Source organism: Mesocricetus auratus, unplaced genomic scaffold, assembly GCF_017639785.1.
Source record: "Mesocricetus auratus isolate SY011 unplaced genomic scaffold, BCM_Maur_2.0 Super-Scaffold_100020, whole genome shotgun sequence".
NCBI classification, from domain to species: domain Eukaryota; kingdom Metazoa; phylum Chordata; class Mammalia; order Rodentia; family Cricetidae; genus Mesocricetus; species Mesocricetus auratus.
The window spans coordinates 9798969-9813014 of NW_024429201.1; the positions used below are offsets into that span (position 1 = coordinate 9798969).

The 14046-nt window shown below is 40.2% G+C and overlaps 1 protein-coding gene across 7 annotated transcripts in view; it reads right to left on the minus strand.

Moving 5' to 3' along the window:
* The window catches only part of Pde4d (phosphodiesterase 4D), a 1369715-nt gene that overhangs the window by 289928 nt on the left and 1065741 nt on the right, over positions 1-14046 (minus strand). The window contains exon 1 of one of the 7 annotated variants that reach the window (XM_005065554.4): positions 10996-11255. The exons of the other annotated variants lie outside the window; for them this stretch is intronic. Coding sequence (XP_005065611.1) covers positions 10996-11084 — 89 coding nt within the window. The 5' untranslated portion in view covers positions 11085-11255. Of the gene's footprint in view, positions 1-10995; positions 11256-14046 lie in introns of those variants that run through there. 7 annotated transcript variants of the gene reach the window in all.

Consider the following 14046-nt stretch of genomic DNA (forward strand, 5'->3'; position numbering starts at 1 on the left):
ACAAACTGCCTTCACATCTGTACTAAATTATTTGGTGTATGTACAGTCATTGTGGCTTCAAACTAAAATGCACAAATATTTATTCATAATAGGATGTATAAGAAAATTGCTTTTAGCTGTCTTGATGGAATATCATTACAGTTAGAAGAACGTATAACCATGCAAAGAAAGGTGTAAGAAACTCACAAATACAAAATTGACGAGAAAAGGTCCAAACCCTCAAAGTCTGTTGTTGCAGTCTCTAATTGCATTCATGTAGAGTACATTCTGAGCATGTGTGTGCATACTTGTGCATGTGCATGCATGTGTGCTGCATGTGTGTGTGTGTGTGTTTGCATACATGGAGGGAAGAGACATTAGATGATCACTTCAATCACTCTTCCATCTTAATTTCTGAGACAGGGTATCTCACTGAATCTGGACCTCTCAGCATTGCCTACACTGGCTGGTTAGTGAGCCTCAAGGACTTCCTGTCTCCATTCATGATGTCCTCTCCAGTATTTAGGCTACAGATGAACACGACCATGCCCAGCATTGTACATGCCTGGGATTGAAACTCAGGTCCTCATGCTCATGCATTATGTACTGAGCCACCTCCCCAACTGTCAATCAATGGTAATTAATATCCCTTAATATCCTGGTCTTAGCCTATAAAAAGACACAGGCTTAAAGAATGGGTATGAAGACAGAATCCATCCTTCTATTGTATACAAGAAACACACCTCAACTGCAAAGACAGATATTACCTCAGAGTAAAAGATTGTGAAACATTTTCCAATCACATGGACCTAATAAACAAACGGATGCAGCTATTCTAATATCTAACAAATTAGATTTCAAACTAAAATAAATCAAAAGAGATGAAGAAGATCACTTCATATTTGTCACAGGTAAAATCCATCAAGAAGAAGTTTCAAATCTGAGCATCTATACCCCAAATACAAAGGCACCCATATTCATAAAAGAAACATTACTAAAACTTAAGTCACACATAAAACCCCATATGCTTATTGTGGGGAAACTTCAACACCCCACTCTCACCACTGGACAGGACTACCAGACAGAAACTTAACAAAGAAATAAAACAACTAACAGAAGTTAGGACTCAATGGGTTTAACAGAAATCTTTAGAATATTCCATCCAAACACAAAAGAATATACTTTCTCAGCCCCACATGGAACCTTGTCTAAAACTGACCACATACTTGGCAACAAAGCAAACCTCAACAGATACAAAATAATTGGAATAACTCACTGTATCTTATTGGATAACCATGGTTTGAAGCTAGAATTCAACAGCAACACAAATTGCAGAAAGTCTACAAAATCATGGAAATTGAATAATTCTCAACTGTATCACTCCTGGGTCGAGGAAGAAAGAAAGAAAGAAAGAAATTAAAGACTTCCTAGAATGCAATGAAAATGAAGGCACAACATACCTAAAGTTATGGGACACTTTGAAAGCAGTGCTAAGAGAAAGTTCATAGTACTAAGTGCCTCATCATAAAAAAAGAAAGCAAAAGGAAAATGAATAAAAACATTAAACTTTTGAAAATCCTCCTTCCCTAGCCAGTCATTTGCCCCATTTCTTTCTCAGTATTTCTGCAAGGTGCATCTCCCTGAGGTCCATGTTGTCTCAGTCCACACAGATTTGCTTTGGGGAGAGAAACTGTGTGTTTCTTTTCCCCATGCCTGTCAGAGATCAGCACAGAACTCAGCAGTTATACAAGGTCCCTTGTTTTCTTCATAAGTGGAGTCAAAGATGCACATGATTCTATCTGAGTTAGAGTCCCTGACAATCTCTCTACCACCCATGGTCATGGCATCTTGAATATTTTAACAAGGAATGAAGAAGCAAAGTTATGGTGGAAACCATCTCATCATTTTCCAAGGCCCATCAATGAGATATGAGACAAAACGGTTCTCTGAGTATGAGTAAGGAGGTATTTCCATCCCTTAGTCCTAAGATCAGAGCAGGAGACCATCCTGCAAACAGCCTATGAATGCTTTGTGTTAGGACTCCCAGAGATGGCAGGAAGGCATCTTTGTCTTTTGTTATGTTTTCCTCTCTCCCAAAATGACCACTCTTTCACTAGAGAATGCACTGACATCATCAAATTAATGTGACTGTTCAACAGGACATAAATCTTCCCTTTGGATGAAAACATGGATCAGGTTCAGTTAATTTTTCATCTTTCTAAACAAAGCTATTATGCAAAAAGAAAGAAGTGCCCCAAACCAAGAATATTTTATAGACTCAAGCCTCTCCTTTCAGTCAATCTATTTTGCTTCCCTGTATAAACAAACCACACCACAGCATTCTTCAAGCATAGCAATGTTCAGTGCATAATCCACATATCAATTAAAGACAAGTTAATTGCCAAAAGGGATCAAGTGACAAGCTTTAAGAGAATGATATTTATAGGCTCCATGCTGAAAATGTATGTGTTAGAGAAGTTTGCTCTGGCCAACTTCCTTCTAATGCAAGATTTAAAACTTGTATAATTATTTCCCCCTTTTCTTGATGCAAAACTCACTACATAATCCTGGGTAAACCAGACTGACCTGGAACTCATAGAGATCTGCATGCCTCTGCCTCCCATGTGTTGGGATTAAAGGTATGCATGACCATGCCTGACTTGAATGATTACTTTGGAGAGTGGAGAATCCATGACTTCATTGACCTTACACTGTGAAATCTATGTTTTGTAGAAAAATGTGCAGAAATACCTCACAAGCCCCACACTCTAGTACTATGGGCTCCACTGCTGCTGTTCGATTTTTACTTCCAAGTTTTTTACATTAGTATTTTCACACATGAACCTTCCAGAAGACCACAAGCAATAAAGTAGCAGAAAGCACTTAGGAAACTACCCATCCTCCCACCTCCTCTTTCCTTTATTCTTCTCCCTTTTTTCCTCTTTGTTTTTTCACAGTGGAGGAAAAGAAAAGTCACATTCACTCATGAAGTTGCAGTCTGATCTGGCTAAAAGCAAAGTCAGAAATGAGGTTGGTTTCCACATGGTTCCATTGTGGTTGTACAATCACTTCTGACTCACGGGTTAGACGCCAAGAACTGCAAATATGTTCATGGATGTATGGGATAGGTGTTTTGATTTATAGTTAAATAAATGATCACTTTCTTGATGAAAGCTTTACTGCCTTTCCCAAGCAAAACCTCTTATTTTGATTCTATTTCTTTCTTTATTCTTAATATTTTTATTTTCTACATTTTAACCCCTTACTATAACACTATTGTAAAATGAATGCTTTCACGGGTTAATTGCATATCAGGCTGAAATGGTCTGTCATAGTTGCTGACAATCATTGCATTTTAGGAATGTCTATAAGTTAATATATTCGGCAACTATCAAAAATTACAGAAAGTAATTCAGTGGTGGTTGTGCATGCCTTCGATCCCAGCACTTGGGAGGCAGAGAGAGAGAGAGACAGAGAGAGAGAGACAGACAGACAGACAGAGACAGAGAGACAGAGAGAGACAGAGAGAGAGACAGAGAGAGAGAGACAGAGAGAGAGAGAGAGAGTGAGAGAGAGAGAGAGAGAGTGAGAGAGAGAGAGAGAGAGTTCTAGGACAGCTAGGGCAACTCAGAGAAATCCTGTCATCAGAAAACAAAACAACAACAACAATAAACTCTAAACAGAAAGTTAAAACCAAATAAAATATACTAAACTGGCAATATACATTCAATACCCGCTAGTTCTAAATAATTAGGCTGCATAGTACTATCATGTGAGCCCCAAATATCTGCCCTGGGTCTCTGAAGGCATTGAGTAGATGGCTTCTGGATTAAAAGGAATTGACACAAGTGATAGAGATTTTTACAGGACACAGTCCAAGGATTCTTAATATATCCAAGAGAACAGTCGGGTTCTATCATCACTAACCCTTCACTACCATAATGACAACAAAGAGAAGCAGAGTGCCCCATGCTCAGCAGAGGGCTGAAAATATTTTCTAACAGTTTTATTAATTCAATGTCTATATATCAAAAATTGACTGCGAGCCAAAAGTCCTCCCAGGGAGTGGAATACACAAGAGGAATAAACAAGAAAAGAAGTCATTGTTACATAGAATGTATTCCTAGAATTAATAATAGCTAACATTTACCTGAGTGTTGCTTATGTACCAGGAACTTTACACAGCTAACACAGTTCACATGACACTCTTTTAAAGGTGAGGAAACCAAGGCACAAGGAGTTAAGCCATTTTTCTAATGTTAAATTGCTGTCTGTAGGTACTGGTGTGAAAATTGGAATTTCACCATTATGGCTTTAGTGCCGGCCAGCTCCCTGCGACTTCCAAGGTAAACTTGTGTGCATGTGCAAAGTGCCTGTAAGAATACAGTCTCTAAATCAGCTGTGCTACATGATTCGGGGACCAGAAGTCGTCTCGGGAAGAACAACTAGTCTTTAAGCATATTTGAGAAGGGACATCATGAGATTCATGAAGTGATGAGGGAAGTGTAGAAAACACCGTGAAAGATGTGACAGGAAGGCCTGTCTTTGTGCACATACTTTCCCTCAATCTGCACAATGACCTTATAAAGTGGGTGTTTTCATTTTCCATTTATAGGCATGGCATTGGTTTCTGGAGGCCAGGAGTACTGCCCAACTGAAAAAAAAATCAACAGAGCCAGTATTAAAGCATGGTGTTTGGCTCAAAAGCCAAAGTCACCTAGTCTGTGCTATGCCTAGCCATACTATCAGTAACTGATAATACTGACATTTTTATTAGGTATAAATATTAATCATAGATGATTGAATTTTTTCATTGTCTGCTTAGCAAATATTACTCACAATTTAAGGTACAATAAAACGACTAGTTTAGGGCTAGAGAGACGGTTTAGAGTTTAAGAATACTGACTGCTCATCCAGAGGTCCTGCGCTCATTCCCAGCAACCACATGGCAGCTCACAATCATCTGTAATGAGATCTGGTGCCCTCTTCTGGCCTGCAGGCAGATATACATGCAAGCAGACTACTGTATACATAATAAATAAGTCTAAAACAAACAAACAAAAACTAGTTTAATGATCGGCTTCGTGCTAGTAGAGTGGAAATGCTTGCCATAGGATGATGATGCTGGCCTCTTTTACTGAGTCTCATGGTTTTGAGCTGCTGGTCAGGGAGCAGCATTTTTTGCAACACAATTTTACAGTATGACTAGTGTGTTTTGTTAGATGAGAAAGTCAGCTGGAAGCCCAAGAAGGGAAGAAAAAAAAAGGCCCTCAGGGAGGAAACAGATCACATAAAATCTCAGTGTCATTCTCTCCCTCCCTCCATCCTTCCCTGCCTTTCTCCTGTTTTTCTCCTTTCCTTCTCAGGTATCTGAGTTGTAGGATAGCCAGAGTTCATCCTTGGGCAAGTTTTTACATACTGTCTCAGTTCATTTATAAGCCAAGATGCTGTGAATCCATTGCCTGAGGCTGTTTTATAGGACTCCATGCATGAGGTAATGAACACCTCTAGGAACAGGGTAAGCACCTGCTATAAAATGAGCTCTTAATACCCCCAGCCCCCTCTTCCTCCCATTCTGCCACCAAGACAGGGTTTCTCTTCATAGCCCCAGCTGTCCTGGAACAAGCTCTGCAGACCAGGCTGGCCTCAAACTCACAGATCCTCCTGCCTTTGCCTCCTGAGTGCTGGGATTAAAGTACTACACTACCACACTCTCCTTAGATCCTATTACTCTTTTATTTAAAAAAATTATTTTTTCATTTTCTATACCAACTCCAGTTCTCCCTCCTCCCCGCCCTCCATCCACTCCTCAGAGGGGGTAGTAAGTCCTTCATTGGGGAATTAACAAAGTCTGGCATCCAAGTTAAGGTAGAACCCAGACTCTTCCCACTGTATCTAGGCTCAGCAAGATATCCCACCATAGAGAATGGGCTCCAAAAAGCCAGTTCATGCACCTGGAATAGATCCTGGTTCCACTCCCATGTTCCCCCCTCCAAATCAAGCCACATAACTGCCACCCACATTCTGGGGGCCTAGTTTTGTCCCATACAGGTTCCCCAGCTGTCAGTCCAGAGTCCATGAGCTCCCACTAGCTCGGGTCAGCTGTCTCTGTGGTTTTCCCCATCATGATCTTATCACCCCTTGTTCATATGATCCCTCCTCCCTCTCTTCAACTGAACTCCAGGAGCTCAGCCCAGTCTTGGCTGTGGGTCATTGCATCTGCTTCCATCAGTTACTGAATGTAGGTTCTATGATGACAATTAGGGTAGTCATTAATCTGATTAAAGGAGAAGGCCAGTTCATGCACCCTTTCCACTATTGCTAGGAATCTTAGCTGAGGCCATCCTTGTGGATTACTGAGAATTTCTCTAATGCCAGGTTTATTTTTAACCCCATAATGGCTCCCTCTATCAAGATATCTTTCATTGCTCTTCTCCTCCATCCCTCCCCCAACTCAGTCTTCTTGATCCCTCATGTTCCCATCCCCCATTCCCTCCATTCTATCCTCCCCCAAGTTTACCCAGGAGATTTTAACTATTTTCCCTTCCTGGGGCTCTCCATGTGTGTTCTTCTTAGTGTCCCCTTTTCCCCAACTCTCTATGCATGGTCCTTGTTTTCCAAATCTCCCATTCTACCTCTACTATTTGATAGCAACTGTACCCATCCCCTTCATTTAACTCTAAGGAATAAAAGAAGATGAGCTGAGGATCACTAGAAACAACCTGAGAAGTTCTCAGAGCTGAAGAAGTGCCTTGGCCGTGGAAAGTGATGTTCGACTTCTACTGATTGGCTGGTGGTGTTCACTCTCTCCCTAAGAGAAGTGACCCAGACAGTGTTTCCAGGCAGACTCTGACAACTTTGAGTCCATAGTCACTGACTCGTGTCTATTTCTTAGGTATAGTAAGAGGCAAAGAGGAGCCACAGACTGTTGGCTTCCCTATAAGCCACACTCACACCTGCTGCAGTGAAACCCACAATTCAGAGAGACAGATTGGAGCCTGCTTTTCAGAATCCAAAAGGGTGCTTTCAGATATTAACATTTTCTTGCCTGAGCAGGTACTACTATATCTTTTCTTAGCACAAGACCGCCTGCATCTTACGCAGTGTACAGAACACTGTGCCACTGTATGGTGGTAAAATATTTGCTTATTAGTCCTGTGACAAGAAGCTTTACTGTGCTCAACCTGTTTAATGAATCACTGCCTTGGCAATTGTGCTAAAACTCTGGGGAGAAAAAAATGTTGAAACAATTGGCAAATTTGGTTTACTATATTTTCTGAGAATTTCAGTTTTGTAGAAGATCTCACAACCCCTATCAGTACAGGGCTGGGGGGAAGGACCGTCAGAAGGTATCTTCTGCAAAGACCTGCGTGTCTCTGCTGAGTCAGCTCTGTGCTACAATTGCCTGTTCCTTCGATAGAGTTCTATTTGCATGGTACTTGTCCCATGACCACCATGTAAAATGTCCCTGCGAACATCCATTTCAGAGAAGCCATGAAGATAAAAACCTTATGACCTCTTCCAGTGGGAAGACAAGGCCATCTCTACAACAGCAACTTCTTATTTACAACTTTCTAGAACGTCACTGTAATTGTCAACACTAACATTTTTTAAATCAAGCGTATTTCAAGGCATTGTCCAGCTAGAGCTTGCTGAGTTGCGAAGCTTGCCCTCTGATTCATCGATAGTTCTTCACACCGTGGTCTGCCCAACCCCATTTTTCAAGATACTAATTTTAAACAGCTAAACTAAATCACTCACATCATGTTCACAAACTTAACGTAGTCTTCTCTCTTCTCCAAAACAGATGTGAGAGGCCTCTCTGGAGAGGTGGGTTTTAAATGAGTGGGTCACAACCTAGGGGGCAGTCAGTGAACGTCCTTGAAAACACAAGTCACCTTTCCAAACAGCTCCCTGATTCCAACAGTGATTCTATGGCTTTAAACAGAGTTGGCACTCCATTCTGAATCCACAGAGGAAAGGTCGTGATTATGTAATCCCCTCTTATGTTCCCTCCTCCCATACTCCCTCCCTTCATTTTTTCCTCCTCTCCTATGTCCTTGCCCTGCCTTTCTTCCCTACTGACTCCCTGTCTCCCCCTATTAAGATCATGTTCTTATTACATCCATTTATTTATTTATTATTTATTTATTTATTTATTTGTGTGTGTGTGTGTGTGTGTGGTCAGTGTGTACATGATGAGGTTGGAGGACAAACTTGAGAGGTCTCTCTTTCCTCCGTGTTGGTTTTCAGGATAGAAGTCCCTCCGGCTTTAGCTGTTGAGCCTTAACATCCCTTTCTTCTTTTGTATGTGGTCAAACTGCTTTAAAAAGCTACATATAAATTTTTTTTCAAAAATGTATGTTGTCACTACTGAAAATCCAATTTCAAGTCATTTTGAACACTGTATAATTATCTAAGGGGTTATTCTCAAGGGCCACCAAACTCACCACACGTACATGCTTTTCCAGCCCTTCGACAACAAATGAGACTCATTATCTGAATTTTGTGCCTTTTCTTTACCCTGCATGCCATCATGGAGTGGAAACTTAGCCCAAGAGATGCATTTGAGCCTAGTACTGTGTGTGTCACCTGCTTCATGCATTGATATCCATTTGATATTCAAAGAAAAAAGTGGTACTACACTAGGCATACTTGAGAATTACTACAGAATATGTAAGTATTGTCCCCCAGAAAAATAATCCTACATGGAAGAAACCTAATAAAGAAATACTGGCTAATGGCCAGGTCTTTCCGTTGCTTAAACAGTGGAATTGTAACCAACACCTCTTAAAGGCCAATTTTAGTCATGTTTTAAAGGATACTATATGTTGGAAATAAAATGGGAAATTCTTCAAGTGTTTTGAAATTACAGTAAGCCTTAAATGTCTCTAATATACAGTTTATTGCTTTGACTTCCAGGAAGGCTCTGTGGTAGAACTGATTATCAGAAGATAATTGTAGCATGTAAGTATATATGTACACATGAGCTTGTGTGTCTGTGTGCATCTACAGATGTACAATGACTTACAGTGTACAGTCAGTCTGCTTTCAATGTAAAGATATATTATAGGCATTTTTTTCATTATCACGTATCATTGTGGCTGCATGCATAATCTTTTACAGAGCTGAGATGACTATTAGGGTAGCCACCTGCATTCCTAGCTTCTTATCCTTTGACCCAGTTTGAGTTGTGAAAGGCATAAACATAAGAGTAGGTTACAGACTGTAGCCAGTGACACCAGGAAAGAAAACATAGGGATGTCCTACCTGAGGAAGTCTCTGATTTCAATGTGTTTGCATTCCAGCTGGGAAGATAATGTAGGACCCACAACAATGAACACAGTGCATATAAAAGTTCAATTTCATCATTATGCAAGTGATTGTTTCAAGTCAAGAGGAAATGTATGAGTGATGAATTGCTCAGGTTTCCCAGAGGGACTGGCTCTTGATGGCTATCAGAGACACTATTGTCAACTTTCAATTTATTACAAATAAAGCATGCAAGAACTAAAGTGTGGGACATAGATAATGGAGGATCCTTCCTCACTTATACCATGACACGTATTTAGAAAAGATCAGAATTTGACCTAGGAAATGCCTGTCTTTGATAGAAAAAGGGACACATTTCATAAATTATTTATATATCAAGTATAACTTCAACTCTGCACTAAAGAAAAAAGAAAACATTTCTCAGAATCTTCAGTTTACTGAGTCACAGCTTTCTCCTATTCTATCTACTCAGTAGGTCGACATCTACAGTGCTGAAGAGCTTGCTTTCAAGTCTGAAAGGTGAGCGAAACCTCGAATCCATTCATCTTGGACACATGCATGGACACATGCACAATAATGTTCAAGACTGTGAAAATAAGAGCTGAGCATGTAATGACCCATAACCAGGTGTAGGATGCCAATAATAAGCAAGTAAATCACATTCCTTGACACAAAGTTCTCCTGGGCACATGATTTCTAACAATCAATCAAATGTCTCAATACATTAACATCATTAAGACAAATGCTTGTGGTTTCTTAATGGAAGTTAGTGAAAGTACTACCTACACATTTTGCTGGGAATCCCGTTATCCCTTGTCAATGTTTGCCTACAGATTTAGTATTAGGTCTTTGTAATTTGCTTTCTCTGACTTTTATAGTTCATAAAAAAAACTTTTAGGACAAAATTTTCTGGTTTTAAGCAAATAAGTCATTAATATTTTAATCCAAACTTAAAATTGTGTTTCCCTGTGAACAATGTAGAACATGATTTAACTAAAAAAATAGTGCATACCTCTCTATAAGCTTGGCACTTTCTAAATTTTTTATGGCTGACCTAAATAACAGAGACCCATTCTTAAGATTAAGCAAACAATTTCACTTTTGTTTACTGTTGCTGCCTTTGCTTCCTGCAGTACAGCCAGGTATTTGGTTAAAATTAACTAACCTTCACTGGAGAACAAAGTTGACGATTTGTAGTGGGCATGTGGTTGAGAGTGCTCATATGATTTCCAGAGAAATCATTAAAAATACCAGATTAAATGAAGTATTAACTTGGAACTTTTGTTATCTCAAGTTTTAAAGTGGATCACCATGTGGACCGCCGAGTCAGCTTCAGGTTTTCAATGTGGATTTTACCCTATAAATTACATTTCTGTGGTTTCATTGTCTCTGTAGTTAGAGAATTATGTTACAGCTTGACAAGGTTGTTTTTCAGTGATAGTCATTGATTAGGCAAGTGAACACACTTGCTTTTTTCTAGAACCGAGCACTGTAACAAAGATGCTTTGCAAAGTTCACCCTCACCTCTCAGAATGAGCTCTGAGAGTTAGGCAACTTCCTTCGACTTCAGGAGGTTCCCACACACCCCGGACTATTTTGAATGTTTACAATAACTCAGCTCCTATTTCAAATGCTGACAATTAAACCAACCTCGTAAATTAAGTAGAGCCAACAAAGCTTACTGCTAAAAAACCTACAGCAGATGAGAATACATCCCCTGCTACTGAAAGGAAATTGCCATACCTGTAGGACTTTGAGAAGCGCAATCTTGTCCTAGTTCGTGGAGATGGTCCTGGCACTGTGACTCCCAATGGATCCCAAACAAAAGCCATTTGTAAAAGGGTGCCAAGATCCACAGAAACAGCTGAACGTCAGAGCTAGTACAGGACCCTGGAGCGGGAGGGCCCTCCAAGCTGCAAGAGGCACTTGTGGCTGAATGAGGGCATTTCTTCAGTGTGGTGGTATGCGCTGACAGAGAGGTGGCAGGCTGGCTGAGCAGGGCTGGAAAGGGTGGCCAGCACTTCCTGCTGTGTGACACTTGCCCTTTGCGACAGAGCTTGCTTCACCCAGACTCTCTCATTATGAATGTGAGAAACACTCCCTTGAAATTTTGCTTTTAGATGTAGACCAGATTAAATAGCACAGCCATATGCAACTCCTGAAAATCATATCATACACACACACACACACACACACACACACACACACACACACACACACAAACCAGGAGGTATGATTCAGATGAGTTGCCTTCATATTAAGAGTGAACGCTAACAAAAAAATAGTGTCCAGAGGGTGTCACTAAAGAAAAAAGTAAACACATACCCATGATTAAGAAACTTGACAAGGAGTATTACATTTCAAAATTAGCTAACAAAATCATGTTCCTGATTCCAAATTCTCTTCAGATACATGGATGAATGTCACTATTAGCAAGCCTTCCGCAAGGATGTAATAATTGTTAAAAACCATCACCTCCCTGCCAGTCAGTCAGTGTGAGAAGAAAACAGGCAGATCACTTTCAGTGCCTCTGGCAACATCTCCCTCAAAGAAGTGCCACCGAGTCACCTTGTGCAGTGAGTTATAAGTGACTTTGACAGCAGAGATCAATGTTTTGTCTGTCTTCTGTTCCCTAGAAACAGTTCTTCAATCTTGAACACATCCCTTAAAACAACTTTCTTTCAAGACACATAAATGATGAGAACAGAAGAGGGTTCGGCCGCATGGTTTATGAGTCCAGCGCACAGCAGGGGAGACATATATTTCAAGATGTACTCAAGGAGTCGAGGGACCCTGGTGTCGTCATCACCACTCACAAGTCAGTGGTATTTAATGTTGACAACACGGCATAATGCCATCAGCCCCTGTCTAAGCACTGCCCTGGCTGTGACCTCTATTGTAAAACAAGGCAGAGCTCCACTGGACCAGGATAAGATTACAGAAGCTTGGAGAACTCTGGAAGGAGGTTAACCCCCTCGGGGCTGAACAAAATTGACCAATTGCCCTAAGGGACCACCTCCATGCCTGCTGAATTTAAATACCCCTAACACTCATACCTATAGACCAAAATGGTCATGTGATTTCAACAAAAGGATTAAGACATTAAACAAGATGCTTATTTTCACAACAGCATCAGACCCAGTAGGGAGATTCTGAAAAAGCTATATGCTTTGGAGATGTGCAGTACAAAACATTTGGACAGTTGCATGCCTTTGGTACTTGACTTGCACACTCCAAGAGAATAGATGAGAGGTAGCTGCCTGGCACATAAACAACCTTGCAGCTAAGAGTTCCAATCTGAACAAGCTCTTCTGGAATCAACCTACATTTTTTTTATTTACTAATAAGTGGCCTTTGTAATTTTAGGTAAGCAGTTCTATTTCATAGTAGGAAGGCAGGTCCTATGATTCAAAGGAGGTGTCCAGGCCATCTGTCTCTTTGTTGTGTGAAATTCCACCATTGTATCTTTGTTCCCATCCATCTATTAATCTCCACCTAGAGATAGCTTTTAGCCAGTGTGGCCCCACTTGTAACAGTACCACATAGATGGACAACTTCTCGTTTAGAACGACTTTGTATGATAATAAAGCAAGGCAGTGTAGGGACACTGGTTGACTAGTCAGGTTGTGGGGGAGTCCTGCAGGATTGGTGAGAAGAGGAGGCAGGGTATGAAGGGAGAAGAGGAACACAGAAATAGGAGATTCCCAGGAGAGCTCATATTTTCATCTCTCAAAAAATTTGAAATCTTATTCCTTACAGAAGGTTTTACATTTTGCAGCTGAAACAGCATCACTAGTGTCTGGTGCATACAAGAAGTTTTTGAGCCCCCAAAATATTACCTGTTGTCACAGTTCGACTTTTATAATTTAAAAAATGCATTAATTTTATTTGTGCACATGCATGGTATGCGTGCAGCACACACATGTCAGAGGTTAAGAGGTAGGAGGAAGTTGGTTCTCTCTCTCTTATCACCACATGGGCTGTGGTTATTGAACTTACATCATTAGGTTTGGTGACAACAACTTTAACTCACAGAGCCTTGAGGTCAATTTTTCTCTCCCATAGTTTTATTTACAATAAGATAAACCCTATCTTTTAATCCAGACCAAATCTCCCTAGTAGATTTTCACTAGTAATTAGTTATTTATTTTCTTTATACACACACACACACACACACACACACACACACACACACACACACACACACACACTCACTCACTCATTCACTATAAAGCCTTGTCCTGGAACTTACTATGTAGACCAGGATATTATTGAATTCATAGAGGCCCTGCTTCCCAAGTAATGTGTTAAAGGCATGCACCACCATATCCGTTCCTCAATTTATACTTTAAAATGCGAATTTCAATCTTTTTTTAGGGACTTGCCATTATTCCACAGAGGTAAGGATTTAGGCAACTGGAATCTAAAACCGCAACATACAGCATGTCTTCTAGCACATATTTTTGCTGTAGTTATACTCCTGCCAGTAACTTACAACTTTCAATTCCTAGGTGTAAGGGTAGAAAGAGAGTAGAAAACTTTAAATATTTGAATTAATTTCACAAAACTAAGCCTTTTCTTCTTTAAATCTTTTTGTTACTTACAGCATTTATGCATGAAATTCTCAAAAAACAAAAACTAACTGAAGATTAAACTCATCCCAATAAATGGATGATTCAGTTGTTATCCACGATTCCGAACCTGTCCCATAATCTCCTATAAACACCCACCTCTTGCAGCAACTTAAACCTTATATTCTTCAGAGTTCTAAGTAAGGCATCCTTTTTTTCTTTT